Raw genomic sequence first — 14,904 nt, 5'->3', positions numbered from 1 at the left:
CTTTGTTTTTTCTTAGGTAGTTGGTTTCTCCATAGGCTTGAGTTCGAGGACCATACAATGCCTTGGTTCTGTCCAAAACCTTTGTTTGTTTCTTAGGTAGTTGGTTTCCCCATAGGCTTGAGTCAGAGGACCATACAATGCTTTCGTTCTATCCAAAACCTTTGTTTTTTCTTAGGTAGTTGGTTTCCCCATAAGCTTGAGTCCGAGGACCATACAATGCCTTGGTTCTGTTCAAAACCTTTGTTTTTTCTTAGGTAGTAGGTTTCCCCATAGGCTCGAGTTCGAGGACAATACAATGCCTTGGTTCTGTCCAAAACCTTTATTTTTTCTTAGGTAGTTGGTTTCCCCATAGGCTTGAGTCCGAGGACCATACAATGCCTTGATTCTGTCCAAAACCTTTGTTTGTTTCTTAGGTAGTTGGTTTCCCCATAGGCTTGAGTCCGAGGACCATACAATGCCTTGGTTCTGTCCAAAACCTTTGTTTTTTCTCAGGTAGTTGGTTTCCCCATAGGCTTGAGTCCGAGGACCATACAATGCCTTGGTTCTGTCCAAAACCTTTGTTTGTTTCTTAGGTAGTTGGTTTCCCCATAGGCTTGAGTCCGAGGACCATACAATGCCATGGTTCTGTCCAAAACCTTTGTTTTTTCTTAGGTAGTTGGTTTCCCCATAGGCTTGAGTCCGAGGACCATACAATGCCTTGGTTCTGTCAAAAACCTTTGTTTTTTCTTTCAGGTAGTTGGTTTTCCCATAGGCATGAGTCCGAGGACCATACAATGCCTTAGTTCTGTCCAAAACTTTTGTTTGTTTTTTAGGTAGTTGGTTTCCCCATAGGCTTGAGTTCGAGGACCATACAATGCCTTGATTCTGTCCAAAACCTTTGTTTTTTCTTAGGTAGTTGGTTTCCCCATAGGGTTGAGTCCGAGGATCATACAATGCCTTGGTTCTGTCCAAAACCTTTGTTTTTTCTTAGGTAGTTGGTTTCCCCATAGGGTTAAGTCCGAGGACCATACAATGCCTTGGTTCTGTCCAAAACCTTTGTTTTTTCTTAGGTAGTTGGTTTCCCCATAGGGTTGAGTTTGAGGACCATACAATGCCTTGGTTCTGTCCAAAACCTTTGTTTTTTCTTAGGTAGTTGGTTTCCCCATAGGGTTGAGTCCGAGGACCATACAATGCCTTGGTTTTGTCCAAAACCTTTGTTTTTTCTTTCAGGTAGTTGGTTTCCCCATAGGCTTGAGTCCGAGAACCATACAATGCCTTGGTTCTGTCCAAAACCTTTGTTTTTTCTTAGGTAGTTGGTTTCCCTATAGGCTTGAGTCCGAGGACCATACAATACCTTGGTTCTGTCCAAAACCTTTGTTTTTTCTGTCAGGTAATTGGTTTCCCCATAGGCTTGAGTCCGAGGACCATACAATGCCTTGATTCTGTCTAAAACCTTTGTTTTTTCTTAGGTAGTTGATTTCCCCATAGGCTTGAGTCCGAGGACCATACAATGCCTTGGTTCTGTCCAAAACCTTGTATTTTTTCTTTTACATCGTTTTTATTTTTATTTTTGAAGACTAGGCCCTGGACCAAGGTGATGGACGTTTGCTTGATGTTAGAAGCCCCTAGAGCTGTCCGTAACATTAACGCGGCGAGGTGTAGCCCCTAGCGGAAATTCATGTCAGGACAACAACAGCGTGTTGTTGGAAATGGAGGAGCTTTCGCAGACCCTTATTTGACAAAAAGGCTTGACTCAGCCACCACCTGTGCTAACGCGCAAACCTTCCCACAGACGGTGCCAATTGTTGGGACACAATTTGTAACGACCCACACATGATTGTGGGCTCGTACGTAAAGTGCCCAAACAATACGATTTGTAGAGCGTGGGGTTAAAAGGCTAGGCCTTGGTCACCGGATGGTGGTTTAATCATGGTTTTTATGGAGGTTTATATGAGCATAGACGTAGCTAAGCCTTCCGTCGATGCGGTTTGTAAGGTTTAGGTCCTCGGACCGTGTCCGAGGAGCGTAATGCTCTTCTCCTTCTCCCTTTTTTTTAGAGCCTCCTCCCTCTTAGCTCTCTTTCTCTTTTATACTAGTATCTCCTCTCCTTTCCGTATCCACGTGTAAGATTTACGTTTTGGGGTGTAGACCTGTCTTATCAGCCCATACCTAGAGTGGTTGAGGGTGGTTGTAAAAACTGAATAGCATGGTTCGGAGTATGGGTCTGTCAGATGCAGGGTTCTGTACTACGGTGTTGGCAGCTTTCTCCCTTGTCCTGCCCCTGTACTGAGTTTGTCCTTTTCGTCAAGCGTTTTGTGTGGTGCCGAGTATAAGATCGTCCTCGGCCATATATTTGGGCCTTTTTTGGATTTTTACTTCTCGTCCTCGGAAAATATTCTCCTCGGCTTGGGTCTTGGGCCCTATTATGAAGTGGGCTGGGGCCACAAATTCTCCGGCCCCACAGTTAACAATCCATTTTGAGAAAATTTTGATACCGCTTTTATGAGAAATGGAAAAAACTGTCAAAATATTAATTTTTTTTTCTTTTCTTATAAAAACTTTATTTAAATAGACTATTAACCGTTGCCCTAAGGACATCCATTAGCATTTTCATATATATATATATATATATATATATAAAAGAGCATCCATGTTGGTGAAAACAAATTTTTAACTTTTTAACCACACAAAAAGCCATTTTATATATTTTAACTTTTTAGCTTTTTTTTTTTTTTTTTTTTTTGGCACTGCTACTACTTTACTTGAAACTTATACACCACACCACCACCATAGCCAAATTACCAGAAACTCACACCCAAAATCAATCACCACCACCAAACCCATAGCCAAACCCACACCTAAACCCATCTCCAACGCCATTATTGTTTTCTTTATTACAACAACTAGGGGTGTGCGTTCAAACCGGAAAACCGAATGGACCGATCGAAGCCGACCAAAATTTCTGGTTTTGGTCGGTTTTTCCTGATTTCGGTTTTAAAATTTCAAATATTTTGGTTTTTGGTTCGGTTCGGTTCTATGGCGGTGCTGGATTTTTCTACACTGAAACTGACTAAACCGAATTGATATATAAGGTCTGTTTGGATTGAGCTTATTTTTATTGAAACTAAAAATACTGTAGCAAAATAATCTATATATATATATATAACTGAAACTTTTGAAACTCCCACAATTTTCCACATCATCATTTTAATTTAAAAAATTTTAATTTTTAAAACTAAATAATGAGAGAGTCCTAACATGAGTCTTTTATATATATATATATATATATATATATATATAAGAGGCAAAATCCTTGAAAACCCTAAAGCAATCTTCTCTGTTCGTCTCCACTAAGAGAGAAAACTCTAAGTTTCAATTTATTTGGTACGCTTGCTATTACTTTTTCTCTTTTTTGTAAATTAGTTTTTTTTGCTTTTGTTTTGTATGGAGTAGTACTTTACAATATATAGTATAACTACAAGTATTGTAATAAGTTTGCTAACTTTTTGTGTGGTTCAAAGATGCTATATTCTATATTATTTTAGATTATATAACCTTAAGCTTTACCTTATGGAGACGTATGTACAAGTTTTCAATTCCTTTTGTGTGGATATTTTCTCACAGCTGTAAAGTAAGGTATATGCACTATATATTATCTTATGTTTTCTTTTATGGTGTCATGCTTCTTTATTTATTAATTAAAGATTATGTTGGAAGCCTATATTATTTTCACCTTCAAAGTGTTCGACAATGTTTGAACCAAATTTTTCATCAATTAGGAAGAATTGGATAAAAAAAACTTAGAAAAGCTTTCCATCCTTACTGAAATTGTCTCGCAATAATGACTTTCTTTTTTTTTGTTTTGTTTTTATAATTTGTAGGTTCTGAATGTTTTGATTTTTAATTTTATTGTCTTTTGAAAGTTTGACCCTCTAAATTTTTGGGTTTAATTTTTTGTAATATTTGAAACAGTTTAGCAAATTTCAACTGTTATAACTATGGATTATTCTCTTGAATGTAACCTATTTTTCTCTTATATTTCTCTATTTGGTAGTCATATATATTTTGTTTTGTTTCAATTATTTCTAGGCAGTGCCAGTAAATTTTTTGATTTTTTTTCCCCTTTCGAACGTTTTAACATCAGAACTTTTTAGTTATTTTTTTTCAACATCTAAATTTGGCTTATTCATCGAATTGTAACTCAAAAAGATAGGAGTAATTCATGCAATAGTATAGTTTCATAATCAATTTAAAATTTTATAAAATTATTTTAGTCTATTATAAATAGGTAAGTTTCCGTGCGTTGCATGGATTTTCGACTAGTTTTTAAATATTTAAATAGTTCCGTAAGATCCATTTTTAATGAAACAATTGCTAAAATGTGAAATTTGTGAGTCTGTAAACAGTGTAGAAGCGGTTTTTTTTTGCTGACTGATCCCAGATTAGCCTTCGCGTGGGTTTTTTTGGCTATTTAATTTTTTAAAACCCTAATAGCATGATATAAATAATACCACATCTTCTCTATTCTCTTCTTTTCTTCAGCCGCCCCCTTCCCCAGTTCTCTCTGCCTCTACGCTTCTCAGTTCTCACTTCAGCCACCTCCTTCCCCAATTTTCTCTCTAAGGGTCTGTTTGGTTGGAGGAGTGGAAAAGTGGGAGGATGGAAAATTGTGAGAGGATGGAAAAGTGAGAGGATAGAAAATTTTTAGTTTTCCCTCTTGTGTGTTTGGTTGGAGGGGTGGAAAAGTGAGAGAGTGGAAAACTTTTTTGTTTGGTTAAAAAGAAAAAGGAAAAAATGGAAAATATAATTTATGTAATTGACTATTATATCCTTGTTATATAATAGGTAAAAAATAGATTTATTTGTACTCATTAAATAATATAAAATTTACCACATTATATGTATAAATTTATGTTATTATTTTTATTATTATAATGTAAAAATTACAATAATGTACAACTTGATTACGCCACGTTGAAAAAAAAAAAGAATTATTGTAAGTTATTACTGATTTTAATTTGAACATATCACTTAAATATTTTTTTTTATCCATATTAGTCAGTAACAACCCACAACTTAAGAATTATTATAAAACTATTGTACTAGCATTTCTCAATTTTAATTTTTTATTCTCTATTTCATTTTTCCCTTATCTTTCTTTTTTATTTTCTTTTTATTTTCTTTTTTTTTCATCCACACGTATCTTTTCTTTTTTTCTCCTCCACACCTTTCCCTTGTCTTTATCTTTCACTTTTCTTTTTTTCTTTTTATCTGGCACTTCGTCTGGAGCCTTCTTCTTTTATCTTCACTTCTCTTTTTTTCTTTTCTTCTCCTTCTCTTCTCTATCCCTTCGTCTGGAGCACTATCTTCAATCTTCACTTTTCTTTTTTCTTTTCTTCTCTAACACTACGTCTACTCCAGAGCATTCAAGAAGCACCACTGCATGTCCTCCCACCGAGGCTCAGATGGGCCAGTCTTGCTCTTTTTTTCTTTTTCTTTTTTTTTTTTGGTTCTAATTTGATTAGTTTTAAAATTGTGATTTGAGTTTGTATTTTGATTGAGAGCTCCATCAATTTTGTATATGGGTTTGATTATTTATATGAATTTTTATATGGGTTTGATGACTTTGGATCTAGATTTAGAACGATTTTGATGGTTTTGTGGTGTGTCTGTGATGATTTTGGGTTGGGTTTTCCGGTGAGTTTTGATTGATTTTGAGTTGGGTTTTTCTTGATTTTGAGTTGGGTTAATTTTCTGTGCTAGGTTTCGGTGTAAGTCTCTCCAACCAAACACAGTGTAAGTCTCTACCTTTGTGGTTCTGATTTCACTATTTTTCAAGGTTGAAGGAAGCGATGTCAGACAATTTATCTACGTTGGACTCTCTACCTGATGTAATCCTGACCAATGTTTTCCTTCGCCTACCTATAAAATCCATAGTAACATGCACAGCAGTCTGCAAAACATGGAGATCTTTCATCCAAAATCCAACCTTCATTTCCGACCATCTTCACCACTCCTCCAACAACAAACACCCCCTACTCCTCTTCAGGCTCTGCCCTTTGGAGCCCGACGAAGCAAATGAAAAAGAACAATACGTTTTGCATTTTGACAACCAAGATTTCAATGAGTACACCAGGTTTGTTGACTTCCATCTTCATGATCCAGGCTATGCTGAAATATATCATGTAGTGGGTACTTGTAATGGCCTCATCGTCCTTGCTGATGCTTTAGATGGGTACGAGAATCATTTCTTTCTCTGGAACCCTTGTGTTAGAAAGTTTGTCAAACTTCCTATACCCGATATTACCTGCCCTTGGTACTCTGTTGGGTTTGGATTTGATTCCGAAGCCAATGACTATAAGGTGGTGAGGTTTGGGACTCCTGAAGAAGAAGGCCAAGAGGGTAAGTCTCCACCGGAGGTGGAGGTTTACTCACTCTCCACTGGAAACTGGAGAATGGTTACTGCTTTGCCTCCTATAGATACTATAAATCGTGAGGGGGTGGCTTTTGTCAATGGGGCTCTGCATTGGGTTGCTTTGAGGAAGACTGGGAACGAATTTCTTAATTTTGTTATAGTGTTTGATTTGGGGGAAGAGGTCTTCCGTGAGATAGCGCTGCCAAAACTTTCAGATAAAAATGGAGATGAGGATCAGGTGAGCGTATCTATTTCAGCGTACGGGAATTCCCTTGCCCTGTTTCAACGGGAGTCTGACTGTCTCAGTATATGGGTGATGGAACACTATGCGGATGCGTCATCATGGACCAAAATTGTAAGTTTTGCTGATTCTCGTTGTAAACCTAAGGGTTTTAGGAAGAGTGGTGAGGTTATTCTGGAAATGGATGGAGGATACCTTGAGACAAGAGACCTTAAGACCAAAGAGGTTAAAAATCTTGGAATTCGTGGACGTGAATATGCAGATAATTTTGTTGATTCTTATGTTGAGAGCCTAGTTTTACTTTGACAAACCCAACCAAGTAAGGAAAGAGGAACAACAACAGGCAAGATAAATTTTATTGTCAAGCTTGTTTTTATGGTTTTCCATTTTGTTCTTCATATATACCTGGCTTTGATTATGAGTACGATATGAATGTAATTCTATAAATTCTTATTGTTGATTGATTACCTTAATTGAGTGGCTTTATATTTAGAATAGATAGCTGATCAAAGTTGTGGTTGTTTTCGGTTATATTGAGAAAACAAAGTGGTTTGTGTTGGTTAGCATGCTTATATATATGTGTGAGTATCATGTTTCCTGCCACTTATAACATTATAAAGATAGATGTAATCAACTTATTTTTTCTTGGTAATGTTACGGTGGCCTCTTTTAACTTCATGTTTTCACACTCGTACTAAATGTTCTTTGTGTTCTCCTGGGATTATTAAAAAAATTCTTAATTTATCAATTATGATCTGTATATGCTAAAGATAATGCTTGTACATTTTAAATCTTCTATTATCTTAGATGCCTATCTTCTTACTGCAAACATTCCCATATAGCCATGTTCATTGAGAAGGCAGCTCACCAGTTGTCATTGCTAGCTTTGGTGTTAGGATCTTGGATATTGGGTAGTTAAGAGTATGAAAATTAAGGTGATGGCTAGATTTGAGGGTAGCGTTGCCTCCTAAGATGTGAGAGAGAGAATGAAAGACTAAAAGGTAAAACTGGTTTATTCATCAATTGATCATTATACAGCAATACAATTGCGCAGATCAATTGTTAACTACTTAATCCGCTGTAACAACTAACTGACTACCTCAAACACCTCTAACAACAACCAGCTGACATCACTGTTTCTACTAGTAATAGCCTATCACTTGACTTCTTTAACACTTGTACATTTGCACATATACCTGTAACACTTCTTTGACACTTGTCGACTCCATTTCCTTCCATTGTTTTTCTTTTCCCTCTCTTCATCTTTTGTGAATGAGTTAATATTTTCTATTACACAATTGTATGAAGTACAAGCAAAACAGTGTCTGCCATGCTTGCATTGTGTGTGTGTGTAAAATTTATGCTTTCTCAGGGAATAAGATAGCAGTTATGTCTATGTAATGGGTGTAAAGGTACTTATGGAAACTACCTATAAATCTGTTCTTTAATCTTAGGATATTTACATTGATAGGGTGGGATTGCATATTACATTTCAACATCTAATAAGGGCTTTGCTGGATACATTCAAACTGCAACATATATCACCGTTGCTAGAAGAACCAGGGTTTAAATTACCCCCTCCCACTCTATAACTATCAAATTGTCAACAAAAAAAAAAAATGGCAACATAAGTTTAATTTTATTTTTCTAGTCATTTATATTGCACATAAAATTTGAATTTTATGTTAATATCCTGCAATGATAGCAAGTTTAAGAGACAAAACCAAATGGACTTGTTAATCAGATGCCCTCGCTTTAAACATTAAATTGAAGGCTTTCTTTCTATGTACAGGAAATGCAGCAACCTTGGAGGTAGGAATTCATCAGGCTTTCTCAAGGACGGCATTCATACTTTTCCTTAGAAATGGAGTGGATTTCCAGTGTTTAGGAAAATAATAATGGTGTTTTGTTTCTTAGTATTGGCATTAGTTTTTATGTCAAAATGGATTGTAGTAGCTATTATGTGAATTTACTTTGTTAAACTCATTTGGGCTACACCACTCATGTTCGTAATTCTGGATGATATGTAGTTTGGTTTCTGTTTGTTTGTAAAAATGATTAAGCGCTAAACTGTCTGCCATGCTTGCATTGTGCTTGTTTGTGAACATGTATTTGTGTGTCAAAATTTCTTCTATCTTAGTGTGTTAAATTTCTTCTTTATAGTGAATGAACTAGATAATGGTTAAATCTATGTAATGGGGTTATAGCATTCTATGGAAACTATCTTTAAATTTGTTTTTTTTTTTTGTTTTGTTTTGTTTTTTTTTTTAATCTTAGGATATTTACATTTAAGATGATAGGAAGGAGGGGGTGTATTTTTACCATCTAATAAGGGTTGTATCTATGTAATGGGTTTAAAGGTATCTATGGAATGACTTTACCAGAGCTTTAAGGATTTGGAAAGGACTTCAGCGGAACTGAGATTGTTTTTCTTTAGAACTTTATTGGATTGGATGTTAGCTGTAGGAAGTCACTCTTAATTTTTGGTTTGTGATTGGATAGATGTTTGTTATTTGAATGTTTGATTGTTTTCGGTCCCAAGTTGTATACACCCTGGAGACTTGGGTGATCATTTTTTTGGTTCAATAAATTTCATTATATATTAATATATATATATATATATATATATAAAAGATTAGCTTTCTTATATAAGTTCTTTTAATGAACCTATAACTGGTGAATTGGATTCCAAATTAGTGGCATTGCCAGTGTGGACTGTTAAGTCTCATGATTGTTTATTTGGTGAGGAGAACTTAGGTCTAACGTAGAAGAAGGGTTTAAGAAGAAATTTTAGTAACAATCAAGATTAAATCAAAGAAAAAGATAACAGAATTAAAGATAACATAGGCTTTTTTATAATAGACTTTAGTAACCATAGAATCCTAATCCTTTATCTTACATATAGCAATTAGATTCTAACCATCCAACTTCATTAAGAGTCACTTGCTAGTGACATGACATTTTGTAATACTAAATACATAATAATAAATAAAATATAACATGGAGAAATAAAAGATAAGGGACTAATGGTTTCCTTTTTTTAAAAAAAATAAAAAATTCTTTAGGCTTACGTTTCCCTACATCAGTTGTGAGTTGTCTTCCTTCATGTATGTACTATCTGTAGTGGTTAGTCCTTATACTGTTGGTTGATTAACTCCTTATCTCATAATCTTCCTGGTTTATTTGGGTTACCTTTGGTTACATCTTTCCTTTTTTTTTCTCATGTTATAGCTTTTTTCCAATATCATGTGGTTCTTGTTGCTTTTAATGTGCTTGTTTGGATACCTTATTTGTTTTTCCTACCAAGTGCTTCATTATCTAGCTTGCAAACATTAGAAGAAAATATAGTAGGATCTTTTTGTCTTCTTGCACTTCATTTGAAGTTTCATGCTTCCAATCCAATAATTTTTTATTCATTTTCAGTTTTTGTGCACCAATGCATCTTTTGGTGATTTTTTCTTGATTAAGCTTGAAACTTATCTATTTGACGCATCAGTTACAGCATAATGAGTATTAAATTGTTAGCTTTTCTGACAATTTAATACTCATTATGTTAATTTCGATTCAAGTGTATATGCTCCAATCATCACAGATGTATATTCTTTTAAGTTCATGAATTGGCTTCTTTTCTTTCCTTTTTGTTTGTTGTTGTTGTTTTACCCCATTTAGGTAATGGTTGAGAGCAAAACTTGCTCACCTTATATACTTAAGCACAATAGGAGAACTAGGCTTACATGAATTATGACTTCAGGAACCCCGAGTAAAGTCCAGGTTACATTCCTTTAGGTTATAGTGCTTCCCTGTAATTGGCCTGATGAAATACATCACCATTGGTAGGTAAATCTTTGTTTTTCTCTCAAGCAGCGAGGTGATGCTAATACCTAAAATCTTGTTAGTGTCCCAGAAAAATAAATGATCTCTCTATTTATTTGGAGCACCTAATAAATAATGCTTGTCCAGGCTGGCATGAGAACACAGGTGTGCCTGGAATTCCAGGTTCTGTAAGTAAAGCTATTCTCAGGAAAAAATGCTCATTAGTCTCCATAGTCACCCTATGGAGATATTGGGTTTCAGCGTCTTGTGTCATAGACTTTTAGACTGTTGCTAATCAAAAAGTTCTGGCTTAGTTTGCTAGGATGGATTCCTGGATGAGCATGTTACCATCCAATGTGATTTGGTTAAAGCTACCTGAATCTCTTATTAATTATAACATACAAGTACTCTGGAGTAATGTCTTAAGTTTCTTCAAGTGTCATCAAAGATCAAAGATATTGAGGCGAAATGAGTGGTTGTTTATGCTTAAATTGATGGGAGCAATATATGAATCTTGTCATGACTCCGAAAACCACTTGGTGATAGTGTGAAGGTAGTTAAATTATTAAACTGTATGTGTCCAAAATGAAGTGATTTTGTTTTTTTTAAAATGTACTTGGCGGGCTTGACCTCTAAATTGTCATGCCTTTGGCATAGATGACGATCCTGGAGGTGAAAGGTAAGCTTAATGGTTTATGAAGTGCATAACTCGCTACGAACACGGGGTCTCAAAAAAGTTTTTCATTTATCCTATCTCCCTTGGGAAGCAAGCAAACATTATCAACTTTCCACTTAATAGTTACTTATCAAAAAAAAAAAAAAAAAAGAAAGAAAGAAAGAAAAATTCACTTTAGTGTTTACTGTGTTTTGGTCAGATCTAGACATTTTTGTTATGCATATATAAAGTAATGCTCTGAGAGCATTCGTTAACTTTTCTTCTAGTTATATGTGCTGCTCTTCTAGGTAGTTAACTTTTCCTTAAGTTATATGTGCTACTCTTCTAGGTAGTCTCTTTTTAATAATTTTTATTCCTCTTCATTTTCATAAATTTTTTGTTAGGTGGGGTTGATATCCTTTCTTATTTGTTGCGTTGAGAGCTTTAGTAGGCAATTTGAATTTATTTGAAACTTGTCATCTCACCAGGTTCCTTTCTTCTAAACGGAAATTCGAAAGAAGTGTGGATTGATCTAGTAATGACTGTAATGTTATCATTGGATTTTAAAGCAAGAATGAACAAAACTCTATATGAAAGATATTCCATGGCCAGCGTAATGTGTAGATGTTCCATACTTCCATCCATGTCTTGTAGAAATTGTCCATCAATTTATCAGCAATAGCCTTGAGCTATAAAGGCTATCATATGTGGGGAAGTTTCTAATGCAAATTTGGTTATGCTGAACCATTCGTAGAATTCGTAGCCTAATAAAGAGAAAAAGTCCTTTATTTATTTTATTTCAAAAAAAAATTAATGTTGGTATGAATGACGATGAGAATAGCCTATATATTCTTGTAATCAATAGTTTACAATTATAAATAGTATTTGCATTATGGATTCTGTGGGGTCCAATAATCGACGGGCCAGGTCCGTTTGCTGATGAAGGGTCCAAAGGTCCAAGCCTAAAAAGGTCATGGCCAAAGTTCAAGAATAAGGTGGCTCAATTGGCCCGGAGAAGCGGCCGAGGACAGTGCAGTCCTCGGCTGACCCAAGAAAAAGGGCAGAAAGGTAAAGGGGAGTGCCCGAAGGGGAAATCTAAAATATCTAAGAGAGGCTTCCTTTGCCACCTTCCCCATGCATATCTCTGCGCCTAACAGAGCCTTATCCATGAACTTTATCCACAACTTTCAACGACTTAGGTCTGAGACTGATGGGACAAGTATCAGTCTTGAAAGGGTCGACCCTACACGTGGACGAAGGAAATTGAACGCATGCGAGTATAAAAGAAAAATATGTAACCTAAAGAAGGGGGTCTCCTCCAGTCCCATTAAAAGGAGAAAGGGTTTCAGAGGCAAGTATACTGGAACCATGCATAAATATCTTAACAAAACCACAGCCGGGTAAACATGACTTAGCCTTTCGATCCCACTCTCTACAAATGATATTGTATGGGCCCATTTACGTGCGAACCCAACCCAACTGAGGTTTAACGCAAATCGTGACCCTACAATTGGCGCCGTCTGTGGGGAGGCTTGCGTGTTAGTTCGAGCGGTGGCGAAGTTGAGCTTCTGACGAACAAGGGGCTACGAGGATGCCTGTATCACCGGCGACACATTGTTGCTATTCCAACCTAGGCTCCCACTAGGGGCTACGTTCCACGGTGTCATCGACATGGGCAAGCAAATAAAGAAGCTTACAAGTTTTGGACAGAACCAAGGCCTTGTATGGTCCTCGGACCCAAGCCTTTGGGGAAACCAACTACTTAAAAGAAGCTTACAAGTTTTGGACAGAACCAAGGCCTTGTATGGTCCTCGGACCCAAGCCTCTGGGGAAACCAACTACTTAAAAAAAGCTTACAAGTTTTGGACAGAACCAAGGCCTTGTATGGTCCTCGGACCTAAGCCTCTGGGGAAACCAACTACTTAAAAAGACAATACAAGTTTTGGACAGAACCAAGGCCTTGTATGGTCCTCGGACCCAAGCCTCTGGGGAAACTAACTACTTAAAAGAAGCTTACAAGTTTTGGACAGAACCAAGGCCTTGTATGGTCCTCGGACCCAAGCCTCTGGGGAAACCAACTACTTAAAAAGACAATACAAGTTTTGGACAGAACCAAGGCCTTGTATGGTCCTCGGACCCAAGCCTCTGGGGAAACCAACTACTTAAAAGAAGCTTACAAGTTTTGGACGGAACCAAGGCCTTGTATGGTCCTCGGACCCAAGCCTCTGGGGAAACCAACTACTTAAAAAGACAATACAAGTTTTGGACAGAACCAAGGCCTTGTATGGTCCTCGGACCCAAGCCTCTGGGGAAACCAACTACTTAAAAGGAAAAGCTGTGTTACTTAGATTCTCTAGTTTGCCCTCGGATCCTCGAAACTAGAGGGACCAGCATGGAATGGAGTAGCATGTTTCCAAAAGCATAACTGAAATCATGCAGTGCTCGGTCACTCCCTCGGATGAATTATTTCGAATTTGTCGTTCTCATACAATATTCTCGTGCTTACTATGGAACGTTCAACTGCTACCCCGGTCAGTTTCCTAAGTTTGATTTATTACAAATTATCGATATAATGCCTGATAGTGCTGATAGATGAGAGTTGATTAGATTATGCTTCAAAGTAGCTTTGTTATAAATATTCTCAAAGCAACACATACATAGAGCACATTCGTTCACAAAGTTGTACTGCCCAGTAGATCAACACTTAAAACATGTAAATCAATTTCCATTTTTATTACAACGAAGAAATAGTACAGTGTACAATGAAAAGCTGGAATCAGCCTACGACAAAGCTTACTACATAAGCAAGAAAAAGAAAAATACAAGAAAGCTGGAGAAAGCCGAGGAGGTATGTCGGAGGAAAGGTTGGCCACAGCTCCGAGACCTTATTCTTCCCCCGCGCTCTTACATGCCCATAACTCAGGCAGCCAAAGAAACCCAACTTGAGCCTGGCACCGTTGAAGGAAAGGTGCAGGGAGTGGGAAGTTGAGGGGCTTTCTCTAAACATACGTCTGCCGCAAAGCAGAGGTGCCGATGGTGGAAAATCTTTCTTCTGCCGTACCAAAATTCTGGCGTGGGCAGAACCTGCTTCGGATTTTGACTAAAAGAGGGAGAGACGCCGTTCCCCCTCGGTGGAGCTGGAGTGCTCTCCTGAACTTGTGCTTCCTGTGCCCATACCTTACTGTTATAAGCCTCATGAGGACACGGCGCTTCTGCGGCGGAGAAAGTCCTTTCTTCCCAACCCTCGCTTTCAACATGTTATGCCAAGAAAGGAGAACTCCGGATATGGGAAGCGTGATGTGAGAGAAAAATAAAAGGATGGGTGTATATATAAAGCAACCCTCTCTCCCTCCTATTTATTTGAAAAGACAAGATAATGACAGTCAACTCACGTGGCGTCCCAAGGAGCACTACAGACAAAGTAGTCTTGGCTCAACTTCCAACGTCAACTGCAGCCAAGAGACTCAAGGAGCCTCGTAAAGGCGCGCCTCGATCCTTGGGGCGTCAGAGAAGTACTGCGTGGCCAGAGGTTGCAGAAATATCTCTTAATCCGCGGGTTCATTGAGTTCGCGGCCCAAGCCCGCTTTGCGTGAAGGCCCAGGGACACCCTGTTTGGCACCTCGGGAAATGCTCAATGAAAGGGAAAATCTGAACTCAAAGTCTTGGACAGAACCTAAGGCTTGCATGGTCCTCGGACTCAAGCTAAAAGGGAAAACCAAGTACTGATGCAGACATTGGTCTTGGACAGAACCTAAGGCTTGCATGGTCCTCGAACTCAAGCTAAAAGGGAAAACCAAGTAC

At 37.4% G+C, this 14,904-nt stretch overlaps 2 protein-coding genes across 8 annotated transcripts in view; both read left to right on the top strand.

Annotated features, from left to right (window-relative positions):
• Positions 1 to 14,904, top strand: part of LOC126706152 (pentatricopeptide repeat-containing protein At1g77360, mitochondrial-like) — a 62,701-nt gene that overhangs the window by 21,331 nt on the left and 26,466 nt on the right. The window contains exon 2 of one of the 2 annotated variants that reach the window (XM_050405459.1): positions 11,592 to 11,606. The exons of the other annotated variant lie outside the window; for it this stretch is intronic. The gene's annotated coding sequence lies outside the window, so the exon portion shown is untranslated. Of the gene's footprint in view, positions 1 to 11,591; positions 11,607 to 14,904 lie in introns of those variants that run through there. 2 annotated transcript variants of the gene reach the window in all.
• LOC126706154 (F-box protein CPR1-like) overlaps positions 4,512 to 14,904 on the top strand; it is a 44,794-nt gene continuing 34,401 nt past the window's right edge. The window contains exons 1-2 of one of the 6 annotated variants that reach the window (XR_007648529.1): positions 4,512 to 4,603; positions 5,781 to 5,865. Coding sequence is in view for 2 of the 6 variants with exons in the window: in XM_050405463.1 (XP_050261420.1) it covers positions 5,832 to 6,941 (1,110 nt within the window). In the remaining 4 variants the exon portion in view is untranslated. Of the gene's footprint in view, positions 4,604 to 5,327; positions 5,449 to 5,742; positions 6,979 to 8,427; positions 8,732 to 14,904 lie in introns of those variants that run through there. The other 5 variants (XR_007648531.1, XR_007648527.1, XR_007648530.1 and 2 more) reach the window with 5 other exon arrangements.

This window comes from Quercus robur, chromosome 11 (assembly GCF_932294415.1).
Source record: "Quercus robur chromosome 11, dhQueRobu3.1, whole genome shotgun sequence".
Classification (NCBI taxonomy): Eukaryota; Viridiplantae; Streptophyta; class Magnoliopsida; order Fagales; family Fagaceae; genus Quercus; species Quercus robur.
Note: the sequence above shows the minus strand (reverse complement) of the source record. Positions and strands in the feature narration are given on the sequence as shown.